Genomic DNA, 22,170 nt, shown 5'->3' on the forward strand with positions numbered 1-22,170 from the left:
CTAGATAATAAAGCAGGGGTAGGGAACTCCAGGCCTCGAGAGCCGGTGTCCTGCAGGTTTTAGATGTGTCCTTGATCCAACACAGCTGATTTAAATGGCTAAATTACCTCCTCTGTATGTCTGGCAGTTCTCCAGAGGCCTTGTAATGAACTAATCATTTGATTCAGGTGTGTTGACCCGGGGTGAGCTCTAAAACCTGCAGGACTCCTGTAATAAAGAAAAGCGAATAGTTCAGTCTAATGTGTGCTGTAGTGAGACATTAAACTTCAGTAAAACTATGCAATTATGAAACGTAACTTTAATCTGAGCCAAAGTGATTTGATTAGTTGTAAATAAAACAGTGAAGTAAACGTGACCCGACAGACAGAACCTAATTATGCCCAGTGTTTAATCTCCACTGAGAGCTAAAACTCAGCGAAGTTTTAAAGCTGTGTGCTGGTGACGGTAAACTGTGACTATCACCAGGTTACATGGGCGCTACAGAAACACAGAAACACGAAACCAGGCGGAATTGTTATTCAAATTATTTCATTGTTGGTGAAGATAATACTGATACTAACACATCCATATCTGCCACACAGAGCTCTACATTTACTGCTCGTTTAGAACAAATGACTGTCTCAGCAAACGAGGACACACTCACACAGTCCACTGTCTTTGTTAGATGCGCGCCCGTTTCAGCAAAATTCACAAATTCCCTCCAACACAACGTCCGGCCCACTGTGCGGCTCCACCAATGAGCTCCGAGGGCCTGCGCAGTGGTATTAGCATACAGCCTGTATAAAAAGCGCTGCTCTCAGTCACAGAGCTCATTCGTTGCTGCAGAGTATCGAAGAAGGAAAATGCCTGAACCCGCCAAGTCCGCGCCCAAGAAGGGCTCCAAGAAAGCCGTGACCAAGACCGCCGGCAAGGGCGGTAAGAAGAAGAGAAAGACCAGGAAGGAGAGCTACGCCATCTACGTGTACAAGGTGCTGAAGCAGGTTCACCCCGACACCGGAATCTCCTCCAAAGCCATGAGCATCATGAACTCGTTTGTCAACGACATTTTCGAGCGCATCGCTGCCGAGGCATCTCGCCTGGCCCACTACAACAAACGCTCCACCATCACCTCCAGGGAGATCCAGACCGCAGTGCGCCTGCTTCTCCCCGGTGAGCTGGCCAAGCACGCCGTGTCTGAGGGCACCAAGGCCGTCACCAAGTACACCAGCTCCAAGTAAACTGACTATCAGACGTCAACCCAACGGCTCTTTTCAGAGCCACACACTTTAAACTGACGAGCATACTTCCTACTGACAGATATGCAGTTACTGTTGGCAACTACTTGAATCGCGGATGTGGATCTTTGTGTCACTGGGTGGTATTAATCCGCTGCACGGACCCAGACGACTGAAATGTTTTTTTTTCTGGTTTTCAGAAATTGAAACTCGCTACAAATTATATAAATGCGACTTTGTATTTGACACTTATTGTTGATTTCTAAGCATGCTGATTTATATTTGTTTTTACTTAAGCAAGGTTAAATTTAGTAGTGGACTGAAATGCTATGAAGCAGAAAATTAGTATCAACTTTATGTTGCAGTCTTTTTTTTTTTTTTGTTTTTTTTGCTTTGCACGGTCTTGTCTGTATCGTTCTGGTCTGTCTGGGGTTGCACGGGTTTCGTTGAATTTTTGCACATCTGCACTTTGTGGTCCTGTCTGGTATATGTAACACCATAGTCTTGGTGTCTGCTTCGCTGTTGTACTGTACCACTGCAGATGGTTGAAATGACAAAGCCACTTGACTTGAAGATGCACACTATAACATTGTAAACACAGAACTTGACTAACAACTATGATACATTAAGGGCTGGTTTGTGGGACTACTAGAGGGCAAAAATTGGCTAACTAGATGCCAAATGTATACTAAGAAAGGTATGAATTGGTATCATTAGTTATAATTTTTTTTTTTTTTTTCCTCCCCCCCACTTGTGCCCCTGGATAGATGACAACTTTAGCATTTGCCTATGCCACAGGCAGGCTCTGTGTCCTTTGCAGTAGCAGTTTTAGACACGGGCGGTTGCCCGGGGCGGCATCACGGGCATTGGCAAAAAAAGAAAAAAAATGCTCGTACTCATGCTGCCCCTACGGCAGCCAGCGCATATTGGGAATGGCACAGGCATCGATCGGTTTTCTATCGCCCATTTGCTGGGAGTAAGGGCGCCCTCCGTTTGCGTGGTGCGCCTGCTGCTTGCGGCGCAGAGAGGAGAGGGCGGGGTGGCGGGGGATTCTCTGGCTGACTGGAGCGGCATCTAATAACCAACTAGCAAAATAAAACAAAATAACAAACACGAAAACACCAGACATCATGATACAGACTTATAATTTGCACCGATGTTTTTTTTCAAAATTCTATACACGAAAAGTGAGCGTGAGAGCCCTCGGTGAGCCTGCTCACTGCTGAAGTCAAAGTAAACTTTTTCATCTCCGCTACATACAGTACAGTATATAGAGAGACGAGACGACGAGGCTCCAGTTACAGCAGTGCAAGTAAACAAACAATAAATATAAGAAGAGTAAGAAAATAAATATACACTTTAGGACTCGGGGTAAAGGGATCAATGACAATTCAAAATTTACAGTTTGATGATTTAAAGTCTCACACACAACCAGTCGAAAGGGGAGGAGCCCCGGCTGCTTCCAAATCGAGCACATTTCATTCCTAATGTTGTAAATCCAAGTCTATTATGTATTCATGATTTGAATCCTGGGTTGTGTGAAATCTCAGAAATGCACCCTAGACAAAGTTAATCTGTGAACTAAGGTGTAGGTCTGTTAGGTTATGTTGTGGTGATCCTCTGGTTGAGGGATGGGTGTTCATACTGGCGTGCAAAATTAAAACCAATGGAAGATGGACAAGAAAAGTTCAAAGCCATCAGGGGCTCAGTTTAGAAAAAATAGAAAAGAAGAGGAGGAGAAACGAGCAAAAGATACAGATAAGCAGATGTGTCATTGGATAATGGCAGGTCATCCTGAAACAGTCAGAATCAGAATACTTTATTAATTCCTAAGGAAATTATGTGTGTTACAGCTGCTCCAAGAAGAAATGGTAAAAATAGTAACACTAACAGATTAAACTCCAAACAATACATTATGTTACAGATTTTAATATTAATTAGTCAGTGTCAGTTGTTGATTTGTCCTGTTCTCATTGTATGAAGAATTATGATGTCTGTTTGGTAGCCGTTTGCATACTATGCATACTCTCTCGGTCTTCATATGTGTGTGTGGACAACAGTTTTATGTTAATGTACGATCCTTAATATGTTTTGTGTGTGTGTGTGTGTGTGTGTGGTGGAGGGGGGGCGCCAGAGGGAGTGTTCGCCCAGGGCGCCAAACAGGCTAGGACCGCTACTGGTCCTTTGCATCCAACTTTCCTAGTGATGCCCAAAGAGGAATTTCCATCAAGGCTATCTTCAATCTAACTCCTAATTTGATGGCTCCGTAGCCACCTTTCACTTCCCATGTCTTTATATAATGCAACTATTGTAGTAAGTGCTGTGCACAAGATGGAGGACTTGTTCAGGGGGTAGGTAGGAATGATTTCCTGTGGTGTTCAGAGGTGAATTTTGGTCACCTCAGTCTCCCAGTGAACCCACTCCTGTGACTGGTCCACACATGGAATGGGTGGAAAGTATTGTGCAGCATTTTACTTATCTTGGACAAAAATCTGTGTTTACACATTTTTCAGTAGAAGAGAATAGAATAATCGTTTAATTGTCCCACAAGAGGAAATTGGGTTGTAACAGCAGCCAAAAAGACACATATACAAACAGGACACAGAACAGAAACATACACAATTTTTCTTACATATTTACATTAAGAACAATGGTTACTATATACAGAGTACTGTACAGTTATTAAATTAAATAAAAATAACTACAGATAAGAGGCAAACCAGACTGTAGTGTGAATCGGTTAATTAACTTATGGCAGTTACAGCGCAGATGTAAACATCTGTTTGTTGGGAGCAGTTCTGATTGTACAGTCTGACAGCTGCGGAAACGCTCCTTCATGCATCGAGGATCTATCTAGTAGGTAGGTGGAAGAATAAAAAAATCCTCCAGAAAGAGCAGCAGAGATATACTGGGCATAATTAAAAATACTATACTAGATTAAACTGAGGTCACTATCCAGGACACGAGATAAGCTTTATTAGTCCCAGAGCTGGGAAATTCACCGACATGGGCAGAACAGGATAAAATAAATAACAAATATTAACAACAATATTACTATGATTAAATAAATAAAATAGATACAATGATAAAATAATGTTTGACTAGTAGTGACAACAAGACAAGGTTTAACAGTGAGATGGTGGATGTTTTTAGCAGGTAGAGTATTACACATGTGTGTATTCACGTGTTCATTGACTGCTGTTGTTTATTGTAGAGTCAGTAACTGTAGAAGGAAACAGAGTCAATGCAGACTAAGAGATCAGAGCCAAAGTGTGGAAGCGAGCTGCTGTGAGGTCACTAATGAAGCTTCTGATGTGCAACAATGTGAGTGAAACTGTGCTTTGGTTAGAAGTGAGCAGCTGTCACAGAAGTGTCGCTGCTCCGTGGGCCTCCAGCAGCATCGGTGTGTTTGCTGGGAGCTCGCGGCGTCACTTTGTCCCACAGCCGCGCTCACCAGATGCTGCTTTTAACTCGGAGTGCGTGAACAAACATGTGTATCAGCTGGAAAAGGCTTTTTACGGAGCTCTACTGCAGCTCCATCGGTTTTAGCAGAGAAAAGAGTGCAAGAAGCCGCCGAGCAGCGCTGAGCTCCGCACCGAGTCGCTGAGCTTTAGGAGCTCCACGAACCGAGAGCAGAGAGCACGAGAGCCCGACACGAGGCCTGCACCAGGAGACACAAGCCCGCTGTGGACTGCTCCACTGTCGGCCTGCAGTGCTGCTCACAAACTCACTTTGAGCTCTTTGATCCCGAGACACGAAACACAAAATGAAGCATTGCGGGGCACACGCGAGAGCTGCGCGCGCTGCCTTCACTCTCCACGGTTCTCATGGTGCGTTTAAGTGCAGCGTGGCGCTTCCGACTTGCCATCACTGTACCGTGAATCTCGTTGAATCTCGATCGTACGCGAAAGGGGAAAAATGTCCGAGGAAGCTCCCGCACCTGCTCCCGCCCCGGCCAAGGCGGCCAAGAAGAAGACGACGGTTTCCAAGCCCAAGAAGGTCGGCCCCAGCGTGGGCGAGCTGATTGTGAAAGCCGTGGCCGCTTCCAAGGAGCGCAGCGGCGTGTCCGCAGCCGCTCTCAAGAAGGCTCTGGCTGCCGGAGGCTACGATGTGGACAAGAACAAGGCCCGCGTCAAGACCGCCATCAAGAGCCTGGTGGCGAAGGGCACTCTGGTGCAGACCAAGGGCACCGGCGCCTCCGGATCCTTCAAGATGAACAAGAAGGCTACTGAGAGCAAAGCCAAGAAGCCCGCAAAGAAAGCCGCTCCTAAAGCCAAGAAGCCCGCCGCTGCCAAAGCCAAGAAACCGGCAGCAGCTGCTAAGAAGTCGCCCAAGAAGGCAGCAGCAGCCAAGAAGCCCGCAGCCGCTAAGAAGTCGCCCAAGAAGGCCAAGAAGCCCGCGGCGGCGGCCAAGAAAGCGCCCAAAAGCCCCAAGAAGGCGGCCAAGAGCCCCAAGAAGGTGCTGAAGAAGGCTCCCGCAGCAAAGAAGTCCCCCGCCAAGAAGGCCGCCAAGCCCAAAGTCAAGAAGGCAGCCACAGCAGCCAAGAAGAAGTGAGCTGCCACCACTCTCACACTCAACAACGGCTCTTCTCAGAGCCACCACAGCAACACACAAGAGCTCCTTCCTCACACTCACTCACCACTCTGTTATTCACAATAGTGTCCTTATTGCTAAAGCACACACTGCCCCCCCCGTTTTCCTCATTACAATTACAACTTGTATTAGTATCATGATGTCTGCAGAAGTCAAAAACAACACAAATAGTAACAATTCATTCTTTACAATCATACCTTTATAGTACCAGACATCACACCACTTCTTGTTTTTCTATGAAACACTATCATACTAGAAATACACCTTTACAAGTTATCATCTACATTTTAAAAGATTCTATTAAAAAAAACTAATGTGACTGAAAATATTACATTTATAGATGCATGTTATAATCTCTGTATGAAATACTGAATTTTATTTTTTAAAAGCCTACACTGGCTGTTGTGGTGGAAGTACACTGTATATTTTAACGATACTCAGCCAATATAATCCACTCGAAATGCTCTACTCTACAACCTTACCTGACTAAATCTAGGCCAATTGAATTGATATTTGGTGATTTCAAGGACACATTTTACTCCAAGATGAACCCATACAGCTGTTTATTTTACCATGTATTTATTTCATTACTCATTTCATAACCAATTTGATTCATGTACATTTGAACTAATGGAGTTCTGTAGCGTTAAGAATGCGGGCAATTCTTTTATTTCAAAATATAGTCTTGAGGTTTACTTCTTGACCTCATGATTCTTTGGATATCCCAGCTGAAGAAGAGTCTGGGGCTGCCCTGGGTCCCCCTCAGTTTTCCACTAATTCTGTTGTTCAGTCTGGGGGGCTGTTCTCCCCCCAGGCTAGTAACTGTGGCTTCCTGTTTATCTGGCTGAGGCAGCTTTTACTCCTCATTTTACGACAGGCAGACCCTCACTGTCAATACATTTTTCACACTATACAGTTACACACCAAAGTTTATAGCTGAACCAAGTGATTTGGCACGTCAGAGGTCAGGGTTCAGCAACTTAATGTCATTCTTGAGAGCTTTAAGGTCGCATGAAATGCTTTGAGAACAAAAATCCACTATTGTCCTTAAAACAGGGGTTGAAAAAGTCATTCTAACCAAACCCACACTTACCAATGATTTCCTGTTGTTCTGATCTCCAGCCGCCCCCTGTTATCTAAGCAAACCTGAGCAGTTTCTATTCTTCTAATCGTTTTATTCTACTCACAATAGACACAAAAACCTGAGCGTAGATGTAAGTGACTTTGCAAAATGTCCCAAATTCAGCAGCAGTGCTGAACATTTTGCTAACAGCTCCACATTTTCCTCCCTCTGTATCTGGATAGTTTCTGCAGTAGCAAAGAACTCCACCCGTCCCTCTCCTCCTCCTCCTGTTCTGATTTCCTATTGTGTTTGACAAGGTTTGTGGTCTTGGCACACGTATCATGAACTGCGTGTTGTCTGTTTCCATGAGCTGCGGATCTGCTTTTATTATCAAGCGAGTGAACCATGATGCATGTTTATAGTCATAGTTATGAAGCTAATAATTAGTGATATCCCATTTATTTTAAATCAGTAAGATGAGCAATGAGGTTGAACAAGGCACGAGCCTTAATCACACAGCAGGAGAGACGGAAGCTTTTTGCTTTGGTTTTATTTTGAGACCCGAAGTGTAATCTCTGTTCTTGTCTTCTGAATAATACAAACGCACACTGTTTAGGAGTTATTTTTTTTTTTTGAATGTGGATTATAATCCCTTACTGTGAAAGATGAAGTGAATGAATGTACACTTGACAATGAATCAAGATGCATAATCTACATCTCCCAGTACACGAGTTGTTAAAGACACAGTAAGAAGGAGGATGTTTGCTCAGAGAGAAGTGTGTGGCTCTTAAAAGAGCCTTTGTTGTTGGTGAAGCTGAGCGCTTTGCGTTTACTTGGCCTTGACGGGCTTCTCGGTCTTCTTGGGCAGCAGCACAGCCTGGATGTTGGGCAGCACACCACCCTGAGCGATGGTGACTCCCCCCAGGAGCTTGTTGAGCTCCTCGTCGTTGCGCACAGCCAGCTGCAGGTGACGTGGGATGATGCGAGTCTTCTTATTGTCGCGGGCTGCGTTGCCAGCCAGCTCCAGGATCTCAGCGGTCAGGTACTCGAGCACAGCTGCCAGGTAAACGGGGGCGCCGGCTCCCACACGCTCCGCATAGTTGCCTTTGCGCAGCAGTCTGTGGACACGACCCACGGGGAACTGAAGCCCGGCACGGGATGAGCGGGTCTTAGCCTTAGCTCTGGCTTTGCCTCCGGTTTTTCCGCGACCACTCATTTTGATGCTATCTTCTTTAGAGTATCAACACTGAAAGGAAATGTGGTCCGATCTGCTCAAAGCCTCGCTTATATTTCCGCGGAGCGCGGGCAGCTTCGTCACGCACCAATCGCAGAGAGGCTTGCGGCAGCGCGCAATTTCAATGCACTTTTCTCCAATGAGCGGCACACACCGAGGCGGGGCGGTGCTCCTCTGAACGGGGCTGAGCACCACGTGGAGCCCCTCGCCAATCACGAGCCGGAGCGGCACCGCGTCACAGCCTGTCACACACTTTAAGAGCAGCGAGTCTTCTCTAGTTGCTACATTTTCTGCTGTTAGCACAGGGAAAGTAAAGAGAGAAAGAATGGCAAGAACCAAGCAGACCGCTCGCAAGTCTACTGGCGGCAAAGCCCCCAGGAAGCAGCTGGCCACCAAGGCCGCTCGTAAGAGCGCCCCGGCCACCGGAGGTGTCAAGAAGCCTCACCGCTATAGGCCCGGTACCGTGGCTCTTCGTGAGATTCGCCGTTACCAGAAATCCACCGAGCTGCTGATCCGCAAGCTGCCCTTCCAGCGCCTGGTCCGCGAGATCGCCCAGGACTTCAAGACCGACCTGCGCTTCCAGAGCTCTGCTGTCATGGCTCTGCAGGAGGCCAGCGAGGCTTACCTGGTCGGACTCTTCGAGGACACCAACCTGTGCGCCATCCACGCCAAGAGGGTCACCATCATGCCCAAAGACATCCAGCTGGCTCGCCGCATCCGCGGAGAGAGAGCTTAAGCTACACGCTCTCCTACAAACAACGGCTCTTTTCAGAGCCACCTCACTCACACCAAGAGCTCGTTCCTTTATTATTATCAGACTCATACTTGCACTTCATTCATTCAGTTCATGCTGTTTCTATGCCAGAAACTAGTCGGCATCAACGTGGAATTCACTGACTTCAGTTACAAAAATTCTAAATTCATCTTTACCATTGAAATGTTGCTCATCGCATTGGAGTGCTTTGCACTAGACAATATGATAGACCTTGTGCTCTCAATTACCTCTGGTAAATTCCTGTTGTCTAAATGTGTTATAAAATACTAGAGACATGACAGTAAGTCTCACATGAATCAGATTTTTCTTCACAGATCATCTTTCAGGTGCTTCTTTTTTTTTTTTTTCCTTACCAAAAATATATTATTTAATTTTTTTAGACAATTCTTTGAAGTAACTTTAACCTCGTAAGACCCGAACTCTTCCACGACATGCATTTTTAATTTCTTTTATATTTGGTCACATTGGGGCCCAATGAATGTAAAAACAAAGAATTACCAGATTTTTTTTTTTTTTTTTTTTTAAAACCTCATTTTTGTTTTTAAGACATAAGAGCCACATATGAGGATATTCGTTTAAAACTTTGATGGAACAGTAGCAGTATAATGTTTTGGATTTTATTTTTATTTTGCAAATATTCCACCTTGTAGTGCAGTTTGCACAAATTGTTTTAGAAATGCACTCACCCTACAAACATTAGTGATGAGTCAAGATCTGCACAAATTGACAGAAACACTGAAGCAGCTCCACATTTTATTCTTATTGTCATGTATGTCCTATTTGTCAGGTGACAGAGGCAGCTCTGCCATGTTGTAGCTCGGACAGAGGTGAAGAGGCGAGGTCACAGGTGACTGATTGATGATTTGGTGCTATAGTCAGGTGACTGACCGATCATCAGTCAGGTGACTGATTGATGATTTGGTGCTATAGATTAACTAGTATTTAGTATCATGACAATTGTCAGGCTGCTTTTAGTCATCCCAGTATCCTTGGCTGAGGCTGAAAGAAGCTTCAGTGCTCTCACAAGACTAAAAACATGGCTAAGGTCAACAATGACTCAAATGAGATTAATAGTAATTTAACATTATATTATTCACATATAAAACTATGAATTGTAATTTTAAATGGTTTAAAAGCACGTAGAATAGCACATGTAAGCAAGTATATTTCTCCTCTTTTATCAGGAAGCAAAGACAAAAAGGAAAGAAAAAGAAACAGGGCAGGGTTCGGTGGTTGAATCATCCGTCCCCACCAACGCCAAAACCAAATCTAGGCCCTTGCCAGGATCCTCCCCCGCCACCTGCAGCTGGCCGTCTGCAACGACGAAGAACTGAACAAGCCGCTGGGCCGAGTGACGATCGCTCAGGGTGGTGTGCTGCCCAACATCCAGGCCAAGAAGACTGAGAAAGCTAAATAAAATCCCGCAACTGTCCTCAACCAACTAACGGATCTTTTAAGATCCACTCTCAACCTCTGAGAGTACACTTGCTTAAAGTAATGAAACTAAATCTTTAATCCATAGGTGTCAAACTCATGTTCACACTAGAACTGAAGTGGGCCAGCCCTGTTTGTCTATCAGTGTGTGCAACACATTTAGCTGTTTTACTACATGAATAAAAAATCTGACTGACTTAAATTGTAAAGTTATTACCCAGACTTTTCTTTATAAACTTGCTGTAAAAACAGAAATCTGTGTAGTAAGAGCATAAACATCGTCTCATTGTTTGTTCCTTAAAGTACTTGCAAAAAAAAACTTAAAAGCAAGACAGCTGAGCAGATTAAAGAGGTTCAGACTTATAATAATTATAAATCACTACAAACTCTCATTTAGGTCTGAGATTCATTTAGACCGACAGCGAGCCACAGCTGTGTGCTACATGCAAACACACTTTGTGTATGGTGTATTTTCTGTAATTCTGATCTGTAAATGTGGTCTTTGTCAAGGGAGCTTTTTTTTTTTTTTTTTTTTTTACCTGGAAGCATGTCAATTAAACATAGACAACCTGGCAAAACTTGTTGTTTGCAATGTGTGTTGTTTCATCACAGAGCATTAACAGTTGCCTTTGATACTTTGTTCGCAGTTTCAAACAGACATGTTGCATTTCAGGTGCATAAAATCTGGGTACTAAAACATATCTTTGATAATGTTCCTTGTATGAAGGTTATGTCAGGATTGTAGACTGAGTAAGCCTTTCAGAAATGAAGATCACACGTCAAAACTGTTACATTGATATTATTGGTGAAAATAATATTTCAGGCACACATTAGTTTCAGGTTTCAAAAGCTTCATAGGGCCTCTTCCACTCATGTCCACCCTCTACTACAGGGGTAGGCAACCTTTCTGATGGCGAGTGCCATTTAAAATTTCCTCAGAAGTCAGTGTGCCATATGATTGCATTAGCAATAAATTTAATAACGCTCTATATTAACAGTTACACACTATATAGAACCACTTTATAGAATTACATTTGTTTGCAGATGTTGGCAGCTATCAGTTAATATTTATCAGCTATTTTGAAACAAACAAAAAAAAGACACTTTTTATCCATAACAAGAACTCCATAACAGCAAATACAGAAAATACAAATGCTATTTATGGTCTCCTCACAACAATGATAAGAAAAATAAACTGGGCCAATATGGCATGTTTGTTAATACAGAGATACACATGTTAATGTGATCTCTGGTCTCCCAGTGTCCAGCATTCAGACGGCTACCTGAGGACACTCATGTGAGAGAAAATCTGCTCACACAGATATGTAGAACCAAATACTGTCAATAAGGCCTCTGCAATGTTCTGAAGACAGTTAAACTTGTCAGGTAATGATGTCCAGCAGGTGAAAATGCAAACTCCATGAACACGCACAGCTGTAGATTCCAGCTATTTCGATGTTATATGTATGATTTCTATACATTTTATGTCAGATAAAAAATTTGGTTGTAAGCTTCAGATAATTATTTAATAACACCCAGACATTTTAAACGAGAATAAATAAATAAGAAAATATTTCTTTGTGCCCCCCTCTCCCTGTTAATGCCCTACCTGGCCCCTGGCAACACTTTGCTAGACCCGCCCCTGCACAGTTACCAGCTGTCAGCTACTTAGAAAAGGATCCTGGTGTTATTTGTCTCTCAGAAACAGTTCATAACTTCCCTTCAACTCATTAATGTCACGTAAAGGTAAACCTGTTTCTACATCACCTGTTCAGCTCTGATGATTCAGTAAGGACATCTCCTGGTTTCATCTGCATGTTTCCCTCTCACAAGATATACAAACCATCATGACCAGCAGCTTTTACAGCTGTGGCTCCAGCAAACATCAGCTGATACTAGAAAGAAATATTAAATAAATTCTAACAACAGCTGATCAAGCTTAAAGGTGCTGCTGTTGTTTAACGCGACATCCGCTGGTTTCCTCTTTCTGGCGCAAAGTGGGCGATAAACAAACAAGAGAGAAAAGCCGATCAGCTGATCATTGATCAGTTTCATGATTGAGCAGAGGGAGGGGGAGAATGAGAGAAGAAGAAACAGCTGACAGCGTAACGACAGAATAAATCCAGCTTTGTGTCTTTTTTTCATTCTAGCTGAAGTCCGGGACAAACTGTGTTCCTTTTCACCTCAATACGAAACGCGTAATATTTTCTCTGAATACGAGATGATTCCGTCTTTTTACAGGCAACTCTACTAACTTTATGAATAAAATAAAGTTCACTATGGTATCAGTAACATCAAAGCACCCACCCAGCTGTATAGAAACTCCGTCATGCTAGCTAGCACGCAGTACGAGTTATTGTAACTGACTGTAAAAAGTCAGCACAACGAAAATAAACTCCACCTAAACTTGGTTTATATCTGACCCAGATAGACTGCAGGTCATAACTTCTCACCTGAAGTTCAGTTCACCTGACACTCGGACCGGCGGCTGCCTCGGGTCGTTCCTCCTACTGCCTCCCCTTTCTCTCATCCACCTGCTGGCCTCCACCACTTGCTAATTTTACTGAATCTGAGGAAGCTTCGCCATAGCCACCACCAAACAACTGAGTTATTTGTACACACCGGCCAGCATCTGGCCAATCCACCACCTTTCATTGTTTATACGGTTACAAAGGGAAAAAAAGTCACCCGGCCCGATGGGCAAAAGCCCGATGGCCAGTCCAGCATTGGTCGTGCCATCAGTTAACCCTTCGCGTGCCAACTGTGGCACGTGTGCCTAGGGTTGCCGACCCCTGCTCTACTAGATGAAAGGTGGGTAGGTTATCTTAAAAAAAAAACAACAACAAACAAAAAAACCCCTACTAAATAAGCACTTCTGCTTTAAGCGGATTTCTGGCAGGAAGACATTTACAAATAAAGTGATAAAAGAAAACCAATAGATCTCACTGATTTGTTTGGTGTATGAATATTCATTAATAAACAGTGGTATTGAATCTGTCTGTAACCTGTGAAGTTCAGTTTGTTGCCATGTTAGTTATTGTAATTTTGTAAAGAAAAGCACGAGTTACAAACACCTTAATCTTATGTCAAAAGAAACAGTCATGTTGGGAACGTCAGTAATTTTTACTAGTATTTTCAGAACTTTCCGCCAAAAGATGACAAAAACAACACCACCGCAGAACAAAGCTCTTAAAGTGAGGTGTGTGGCTCTTAAAAGAGCCGTTTGATGGATGAAGGAGCATGAGTTTAACCGCCGAAGCCGTACAGAGTGCGGCCCTGCCTCTTCAGAGCGTACACCACATCCATGGCGGTCACGGTCTTCCTCTTGGCGTGCTCAGTGTAGGTGACGGCGTCGCGGATGACGTTCTCCAGGAACACCTTCAGCACACCACGGGTCTCCTCGTAGATCAGACCAGAGATACGCTTCACTCCACCACGGCGAGCCAGACGACGGATGGCGGGTTAGGTGATGCCCTGGATGTTATCACGGAGAACTTTACGGTGACGCTTGGCGCCTCCTTTACCGAGTCCTTTGCCACCTTTGCTTTTTTTTTTTTTTTTTTTTAAAGCCTTTATTTTCAAAATTCATGGCAAATTTCACAAGCAAACAACACTTAAAACCTTTGCAAACAAATATATAGCAATACACATAGTAGTTTACAATAGATACATAAATATAAAATTTGAATTAAACTCCGCCCTCAAAAAAAAAACAAAAAACAAACCCAACCCCCCCCCCCCCCACCTAAAAAAAAAGTATTCAAGACATTGAACATTAGTTATATCTTCAAAAGATCCCAAGGTAAAGGGCTATTCTTTTTTTGTTCTAAAGTTTTCCTCCTTCTCAGGTCTGTAAGAATATTCTTGCACACAGCCACACTATCTATCATTTTTTGCTCGATGACCACTTTGGCTCTCGTTTTCCAAATGTGAGTGTTAATGACACACATGATAAGCCAAAAGAGGCGTCTTTTACTGTCGTACATTTTTTCTTTAAACAGACCATATTTTATAGCTTGTATGTTGTTATCAATTTCAAACCCTACTTTAGTCATTTGTCGTCTGATCTCTACTGTTCTATAACAGGATAACAGTAGATGTTCAAGGGTTTCGTCTTCGGCACACCGTGACATAGGACATTCTTTGGTGGTAACATAACAGCTCCACTGAACCACGGCTCTAACAGGGAGACGTCCAACAGAAATTAACCAGACCGTATCTCTCATATTTTCAGAGATTAATTTGTCATAAACATTTTTAACTATTAACGGGTATTCTTCTACGCCCACGCCCTTATATTTTATCTCTCCTTCATTATTTTTATTATTAATTATATTATATACTTGTTTAGTGCATACTTGTGTCCAGTTAATGTTAAGGTCTTTCCACTGTTCTGTAGTGTCACCAAAAGTAAGCTTATAATACGGTATATTTGCTCTAGCCCTACCTTTTAATTTTTTCCATTGTGATTTATTACCTCTAATCCACGGAGCTTCTCTGTTAAGAGCGCTAAAAACATTTTTAATAAAAGGGATTCTCAAAGTGATGCGGAGATCTGGAGCACCCAATCCACCACACTCTTTGCCTGTATACATCCAGATTCGTTTCGTTACCTCTCGGTTTGTTCCCCAAATCAATTTAGTACACAATTTACTTAATTTAATAACAGTTTTCTGAGGAGGGGGAAAGACAGTAGCTAGGAAAAGTAACTTTGAGACTATATGTGTTTTCACAATATTCACACGCGCTTTATAGTTTGTATTTTTGTTGTCCCATTTAGCTACTTCATTCTCTATTTCACTCTCTTTCTTTTTCCAATTCAGAAGACATGGATCATTATTAGAAATCCAAATACCTAAAATCTTCATCTCTTTGTTAGTTTTTAATTCAATTACAGGTTCCTTTGAGTTTTGTCCGAACCACACTCCTTCAGTCTTTTCCTGGTTTAGTTTGGCACCGGAGGCTTGTTCATATTTTGTTAACAACTCCTTAAGTATCAATAGCTCCTTTTGATCTTTAATAATTACTGAGACATCATCCGCATAAGCAAGGGCTGTCACTTTGTATAGGTCGTTTAAGACGTATCCAGTAAAACGGCTATCACTATTGATTATTTTGAGTAATGGATTTATTGCTAAAACATATAGAGCTGCACTTAAAGGACATCCTTGTTTCACTCCACATTCAACTCTAAAAGGTTCGGTCAGCCTTCCATTTACTTTAATCTGGACAAGGGATTTTTTGTATAATAATTTAGTCATAGAGATGAAGGTTTCAGCCATATTGTAGGCTTTCATAACTTCCCACAAATAAGAGTGAGAGATGTAATCGAAGGCTTTCTTTTGGTCGAGACTTAAAATAAAAAATTCTGTGTCTTTTCTATTATAAATTATTTCCCGCAAAGTACATAAGTTATCCCACATCAAACGACCCCTTATTGCACATGTTTGCTCTTTTTCTATAATTTTCTCTAATACCTCCTCAAACCTATTCATGATTATTTTAGCAAATATCTTATAATCGACATTCATTATCGTTAATTGTCTATAGTTATTTATATCATCTCGTTCCCCTTTCTTATATAACAAACACATTACTCCATTATAAAAGGAGTCACCCAATGTTCCCTTATGAATGCCTTCATTAAAAACAGTGGCTAAAAATTCAGATATTTCATTTACTACTATTTTATAAAATTCAGACGGGAGCCCATCTAAACCAGGGGTTTTATTCATATTTAACTGACTGACCGCACATTCTACCTCATCTTTAGTAATATTTCCTAGAAGTGAGTTATATTGGATAGAGTCTAAGGGCTCTATTTTACTTAACAGGGATTCTACTGCACTTGTTTTTGTAGATAACGGAGAAAACATTTGAGAACATAGCCTTCTGATAACTCGCCTTTTATCTACTTCATTAACAAAGGAGTTTCCTCCAACATCTCTTATAGAGGAAATAAAATCATTATTACGTTTCTTTTGGTTAGCTCCAATCATATAGTCCTTATTTCCATTTATATCACCTCCCATAGATTTTTGTATATTAAATAATATTTTGTTATTTACTTTTTCAATACTAACTTTAAGCTCCTCAATCTGGTTCTCTTCATCCTCATTTCTAAGTTTTTTATTCTTCAAATAAATATATTGATTTACTTGTTCGTTATACTTCATATTTTTTGCATAATTTATTTCTCTACATTTAAATTTGAAAAAATTTCTCATCCGTTCTTTCAGTATCTCCCACAATTGTATATCAGATGTTGTGAGTTTTTTAAGTTGTAAAACTTTCTTAATTTCTTCTTTTAATTCCAAAACTAGTGCCTCGTCACTTAGGCAGCTCGTATTTAATTTCCAATAAGTGGAAGGGGGGTCAGTGCCACACAAAATCGTAGCTCTGACTACCTTATGATCACAGAACTCAGTTACAAAATCATTATATCTTAAAGCTGAAATTTCAGGAGATATATAAATTCTATCTATTCTAGTTTTAGAGGACGAGTCAAACCTTGTGAAGTGAGTTGTCTGAGGATTTAAGATCCTATATAAATCCCTAAGAGATGCGTCTTTACATATTTGTGTCAATAGTTTGCCTTCCCTGGACTCTTTGAAGGTCGTACTAGCAATCCTATCGTTCTCTTCCGTAACCATATTAAAATCCCCACATAAAACAGTATTAAACCCACATTCTAACAAATGTCTCATTTTCTTTAGCAATTGCATTTTCTTTGTTCTTTCGGGTGCGGTACATACATTAATTAACCGGAACTTTTGACCACCATAATGGCAATCCACAAGTATAAGCCGTCCAGGTATTATGTCTCTTTTCTTTATGATATTCACATGATTGTTTTTGAAGAAAAAGCCCACCCCGTCAGCACTATCGTCCCCTATTGAGATTACTGAGTGGCTTGGACCCCATAATTTATTCAGCTCTCCAATATCTTCATTGGTTTTCAATCTTAATTCTTGTAAACACAATATATCATAGTCCAGTTTTTGCAGAAAAAGCACTTTCTTCTTTCTTAGTCTTTCTGATTGTAACCCTCTAACATTCCATGTTATTATTTTAAGAGTACTCATATTTATGTAGTAGAAGGTTATTCGGTAGAGAGAGGGAACATTGTAGATTCAACATTACCTTGCGGAGGGCTGGATCGATCGTCTTTTCTCTTGTCTCTGCTATAAGACGTCGTCGAGACACTTCTTTTCCTACCTCCTTTCGTTGTTTCGTTGACCAATTCCTCCATTGCGGGATGCTGTTTGTTTAGAAAAATCCCTGTTTGTGTATCCGCTTCATCTCGTCTTGCTGGGATATCCGTAGGAGAAATCTCCACCGGAGTCGAAATGGGTGATTCTTCACTATCACTTGCGCTTAGGTAGCTTTCTGATGAATTTTCTTCCTCGCTTTCCCTTCGCTCGTCATCGTCATCGCTCTCATATTCCACCTCAGAAGTTTCTGAGAAGGGTTGGTCTTCCGATTCTTCTTTACTTTTTGCTGTTATTTCTTTAAGTTGTCTTAAGGGCGTCAAATCCTCCTCTAAGATGTTATCGTTTGTCTGCAGCTCTGTTACTCCCTGAAGATTTGTCGAGATACGGTTGCCTGATTCTTGTCCTGAAACAGCTTCAGGGACAGCCAATGGATTTGTTAAGGACAGATTTCCATATGAGAGCGTTTCTTGTAGCGAGGTTGGATTTACGGCTACTGGCAGCGCTGAGGTGGATGGAAAGGTCGTACAAAGAGCACTCGTGGAGGGCTGCTGGGGGGCTTTAGTTATGTTTGCAAAGGATTTGGGACATTTAAAGAAGGTGTGACCCTTCAGTCCGCACAGAGAACACTCGCTGTCATTTTGGCATTCTTTAGCTTTATGACCCAACTCCCCGCATTTCCAGCACTTAAAGGTAGGGCAGTCTCTTGCCTGATGGTCTAGTGCTTGGCAGATGAAACATCTGTTTGCCTGTCCGGGATATATGATACGCCCATTAAAAGGGCCCAGAGAGATGGAGTTAGGGATAGAAACAATATGACCTGATTCATCTCTCCGCATTCGTACCTTGAATTTCCTTACTCCGTACCATAAGCCGAATTTATCAACCGGCTTAACGGGAGGTTGTAAGACTTCACAGTACCTTTGTAGGTAAAGTTCAATGTCCTGGTCTGGAACTCTTCCTGTCCAAAACTTCACCACAATTGTTGTGACTTCTAGCTGCACTGGAGATTCTACAGACCATTCCTTCCACTTGGGATGATTTAAGTTGGCATGATGAATTTCCAAAAACCGTCGTAAGGGGGCTTCTTGGAGGAAGCACAACTCGAACTCTCTTCTATTGGGTAAAGAAATGAAAGAGTAGATGTCCTGCGGGTTTACCCAAGAAGATTGGAAAAGGAGTTCCTCCGCCACATAATCACGAGAAGGTGGATCGTTACTTCCAACATATTTCAGCCTCACCCATAGATTGCCAAATTTAGAGGCATAGGGTAGAGGTACATAGGGGGGCATGTTTAAACACAAGGGCTGTAGAGCGGAAGGGAAGGGAAAAACTTAGGCGTTACCGCCACCCTTGCCCCTTCCACTCATGGTTATAGCTTCTTCTTTGAACGAACAAAGTCGAATGAAGTTCAACCCCACGGAGCCGTGTTATTATGTGTGCTCGGCGGACGTAAAAGAAAAGAGACGGTGCGAGGTTCGCTGGACGACTGGAAGCTCAGTGGCTCCGCCCACTCTTCTATTCTCTAAATGTGGAAACGTTGTCTTTTGTTAATGAAAAATTAAGTCTAACTGAAGGGAGGCTCACACCAAATCGCACCCACAATGTCATGTCTATGTTATTTCTGAGAAATCTACAAGTGTATTTATTCAGTGTACAGTAAACTGCGATGGAGACAACCAGTTCTACTCCACCCGCAGTCACAGTCATGCGGTTCCTCATTTCCGCCAAAGGCCAGTCGATGGCGGTAGTTTCAGCCGCTCCTGTTTTCTTTTATGTCTTCTTTTACATGAGATGTAAATTTAGGAGTCCATCAAGCAACCCCTCAGATTCATTTCTTAACAGCAAAAGTGAGTGGAAGAGTTAAGTCTTTGTTCATTCAAAGAAGAAACTGTAACCATCAGTGGAAGAGGCAAGTGTGGCTGTTTGTAAGAATATTCTTGTAGACTTGAGGAGGAGGAAAACTCTAGAACAGAAAAATAATAGTCCTTTCCTTGGGATCTTTCAAAGATATGATTAATGTTAAAATGTTTGAGTACGGTTTTGGGGAGGTTAATTGAAATTTTATTTTCATGTATTTGTTGTAAACTATCATGTGTATTGCCATATATTTTGATGCAACGTTTTTGTGTGTTGTTTTGTTATGAATTGCCATGAATTTTGAAAATAAAAGCTTTAAAAAAAAAAAAAAAGCAAGGGAGGCAACTCTTAGTTTATCCTTGCCCCTCTGCTCCTATTGTGCCTAGTGTCAGAGTCTATCATGCCCCCTCATACACCTGCACCCTATGCCTCCAAGTTTTTCAATTTATGGGTCAGATTGAAATATGTTGGAGAAGGAGAACCTCCCACAAGAGATTATGTTGCAGAGGAATTGCTATTTCAGTCCTCTTGGGTGAATCCTTGCGACATTTACTCTTTCATCTCCCTCCCAAGAAGGGACTTCGAACTGTGTTTTTTCCAGTAAGCCTCTTTTCGACGTTTCATGGAGATTGTTCTTTCAAACTCTGGCCACCCAAAATGGAAAGAGTGGATGGTAGAATCATCTCTTCAAATTGAAATGACCACCCTTGTCGTCAAATTTTGGACAGGAAGAATTTCTGATCATGACATCGAATTATATTTGAAAAGATATTGTGAGGTGTTACATCCACCTATTAAACCGGTGGATAAATTCGGCCTGTGGTATGGGGTTTGGAAGTTTAAAGTTCGTCTTCGGAGAGATGAGGATGGACATCTCATCCATATCCCCAATTCCATCTCCCTGGGCCCGTACAATGGTTGAGTTATCTATCCCGGTCAAGTGGCTAGATGATTTATTTGCCAGGCTTCCGCTCACCAAGTAAAAGAATGTCCCATGATTAAGTGCTGGAAATGCGGAAATCTGGGACATATAGCTAACATATGTAAAAATGAAAGTGAGTGCTCTCTTTGTGGTCAAAAAGGACATACTTTTTTCAAATGTCCAAGATCATATGCAAACACAGCTAAGAATCAGCATCAATCTTCTGCTTTTGAGATGTTTGATCTACAGCAGACAGCAGGAACTCTAAAACACTCTAATGAGGTCCGTTTGATTGTGACTCAAGCTCCAGCAGAAAAGCAAATGCTTCCAGAACAGTCAACTTTCCAGAACCTGAGTCTCAAATGTCTCCTCCGATTGTACATAATGCACCCATCATAACAGAAGGATCTACTGAACCGGCTGTACTAGAGGAGGAGGAGTATTTGGATCCACACTTAGAACAGCAAGAAAGCGGGGAAGGTTGTGAGGAGGAGCAAGTAGAAATATGGGATACAAATGACTCAAACTCAATATCATCAGAGATTGTCAGTGAGAATGATGCCAACAAGGAAAGAAAAGGATGATGAAAGCGATGAGGACATCACATCTGAAAGCTATGAAAGCGCGAGTGAGAGCGAAGGATCTCCTGAGGTAATACCAACTGGGAATACTACATTAAGCCATAGTGATGATCTGACGGAAGCAGAGCTGCGGTGGGCAGTTTTTTCCAATAAGGATCAACTCTGCAATGGGTGAGCTGATTAACGATCCCTCTAGTGTAAGCAGAAAGAGGAGTGTCTCTGTAGTCTCCTATAGTAGGGAGAAACGGAAAGATGTCCAACCCAGCCCTTCGTAAGTAATTTGCTTTACACTAGTTTCGAATATAAGTTTCTTCAAAGTACTAACCTGGAATATTAGAGGCTTACAGTCAGAAAGATAAAGAAAAAAGAAGGTTGAGTATTTATTAAAGATAAATTATGATATTCTCTGTCTACAAGAGATGAGACTGAAAAGTGACAATGATATATCTGCCTTAACCGGGGCACTCTATAATTTCACTCGGGAAGGATAGTGCAGATGCAGTTGGTATCTTCTTTAATGACTCAAATGTGAACATAATCAAAGGAAGAGATATTATTCCTGGAAGACTTCTTTTACTTGACTGTTTTTATCATGGACAGAAGATGCAGATCATTAATGTTTATACTGCACCTGAAAGGACAAAGAAAATGAGGCTGTTAAAAAAAATGAAGCAGCTCTTGGAAGTGGGTTTTAATTTAATAATATGTGGCGATTTTAATATTGTAACAGAAGAGAGTGATAGAGTTGCTTCAACGCCTTTTAAGAGCAATCATGAAGGTAAATTCTTAGCGGAAGTCTGCACAGATGCTTCCCTCAGAGATTTTTATAGAATAATACATCCCACTACGATTCATTTTACAAGGTTTGACACAAATGTCAAAACTAGAATAGATAAGGTCTATATTTCTTCTTCAATACGCGCCACGTATTATGATACTTTTATGACTGATCTATCTGATCATATGATTGTTAAAGCTACAATGCAGTGTAGTCTCGACTATCCTAAAAGTTACTGGAAATAAAATACGGCGTGTTTGAGGAACTTAGCACTAATACAAGAACTAAAGCTCGAAATTAAAAAAATATTGCAATTAAAAGTTCTGGTAAGCTCTGAGATAGAACTGTGGGATTTACTTAAAAGCCGGCTGAAAGACTTCTTCAAATTCAAATGTTTGGAGCTAAATCATGCTAAGAATATGAAATATAATGACGATGTAAAAACATATATTAGTTTAAAATGTAAAAAAAGAAAAAATGAAGAAGAGGAAAATCAGATGGAGGA

The 22,170-nt window shown here is 41.7% G+C and overlaps 4 protein-coding genes and 1 pseudogene across 4 annotated transcripts; 3 read left to right on the forward strand and 2 right to left on the reverse strand.

Moving 5' to 3' along the window:
- The first annotated feature begins 682 nt into the window (after positions 1 to 682).
- Positions 683 to 1,260, forward strand: LOC100694082 (histone H2B 1/2). Its single transcript, XM_003451171.5, has one exon. It carries the CDS (start codon positions 843 to 845, stop codon positions 1,215 to 1,217), a length of 375 nt encoding a protein of 124 aa, XP_003451219.1. The 5' UTR covers positions 683 to 842; the 3' UTR covers positions 1,218 to 1,260.
- Positions 1,261 to 4,735: 3,475 nt separating this feature from the next.
- LOC109198951 (histone H1-like) lies at positions 4,736 to 5,815 on the forward strand. The gene has a single exon (XM_019354299.2). It carries the CDS (start codon positions 5,133 to 5,135, stop codon positions 5,766 to 5,768), a length of 636 nt encoding a protein of 211 aa, XP_019209844.1. The 5' UTR covers positions 4,736 to 5,132; the 3' UTR covers positions 5,769 to 5,815.
- A 1,834-nt stretch (positions 5,816 to 7,649) lies between these two features.
- On the reverse strand, positions 7,650 to 8,168 carry LOC109198963 (histone H2A). The gene has a single exon (XM_019354326.2). The coding sequence runs from the start codon at positions 8,084 to 8,086 to the stop codon at positions 7,700 to 7,702; it is 387 nt and encodes a 128-aa protein (XP_019209871.1). The 5' UTR covers positions 8,087 to 8,168; the 3' UTR covers positions 7,650 to 7,699.
- A 254-nt stretch (positions 8,169 to 8,422) lies between these two features.
- Positions 8,423 to 8,883, forward strand: LOC109198967 (histone H3). The gene has a single exon (XM_019354332.2). The coding sequence runs from the start codon at positions 8,430 to 8,432 to the stop codon at positions 8,838 to 8,840; it is 411 nt and encodes a 136-aa protein (XP_019209877.1). The 5' UTR covers positions 8,423 to 8,429; the 3' UTR covers positions 8,841 to 8,883.
- Positions 8,884 to 13,493: 4,610 nt separating this feature from the next.
- The window catches only part of LOC100696232 (histone H4-like), a 144,120-nt pseudogene continuing 135,443 nt past the window's right edge, over positions 13,494 to 22,170 (reverse strand).

Source organism: Oreochromis niloticus, linkage group LG3 (genome assembly GCF_001858045.2).
Source record: "Oreochromis niloticus isolate F11D_XX linkage group LG3, O_niloticus_UMD_NMBU, whole genome shotgun sequence".
Classification (NCBI taxonomy): Eukaryota; Metazoa; Chordata; class Actinopteri; order Cichliformes; family Cichlidae; genus Oreochromis; species Oreochromis niloticus.

Coding starts and splice junctions, on each gene's coding strand:
- LOC100694082 (XM_003451171.5), top strand. CDS start 843: ATGCCTGAACCCGCCAAGTCCGCGCCCAAGAAGGGCTCCAAGAAAGCC.
- LOC109198951 (XM_019354299.2), top strand. CDS start 5,133: ATGTCCGAGGAAGCTCCCGCACCTGCTCCCGCCCCGGCCAAGGCGGCC.
- LOC109198963 (XM_019354326.2), bottom strand. CDS start 8,086: ATGAGTGGTCGCGGAAAAACCGGAGGCAAAGCCAGAGCTAAGGCTAAG.
- LOC109198967 (XM_019354332.2), top strand. CDS start 8,430: ATGGCAAGAACCAAGCAGACCGCTCGCAAGTCTACTGGCGGCAAAGCC.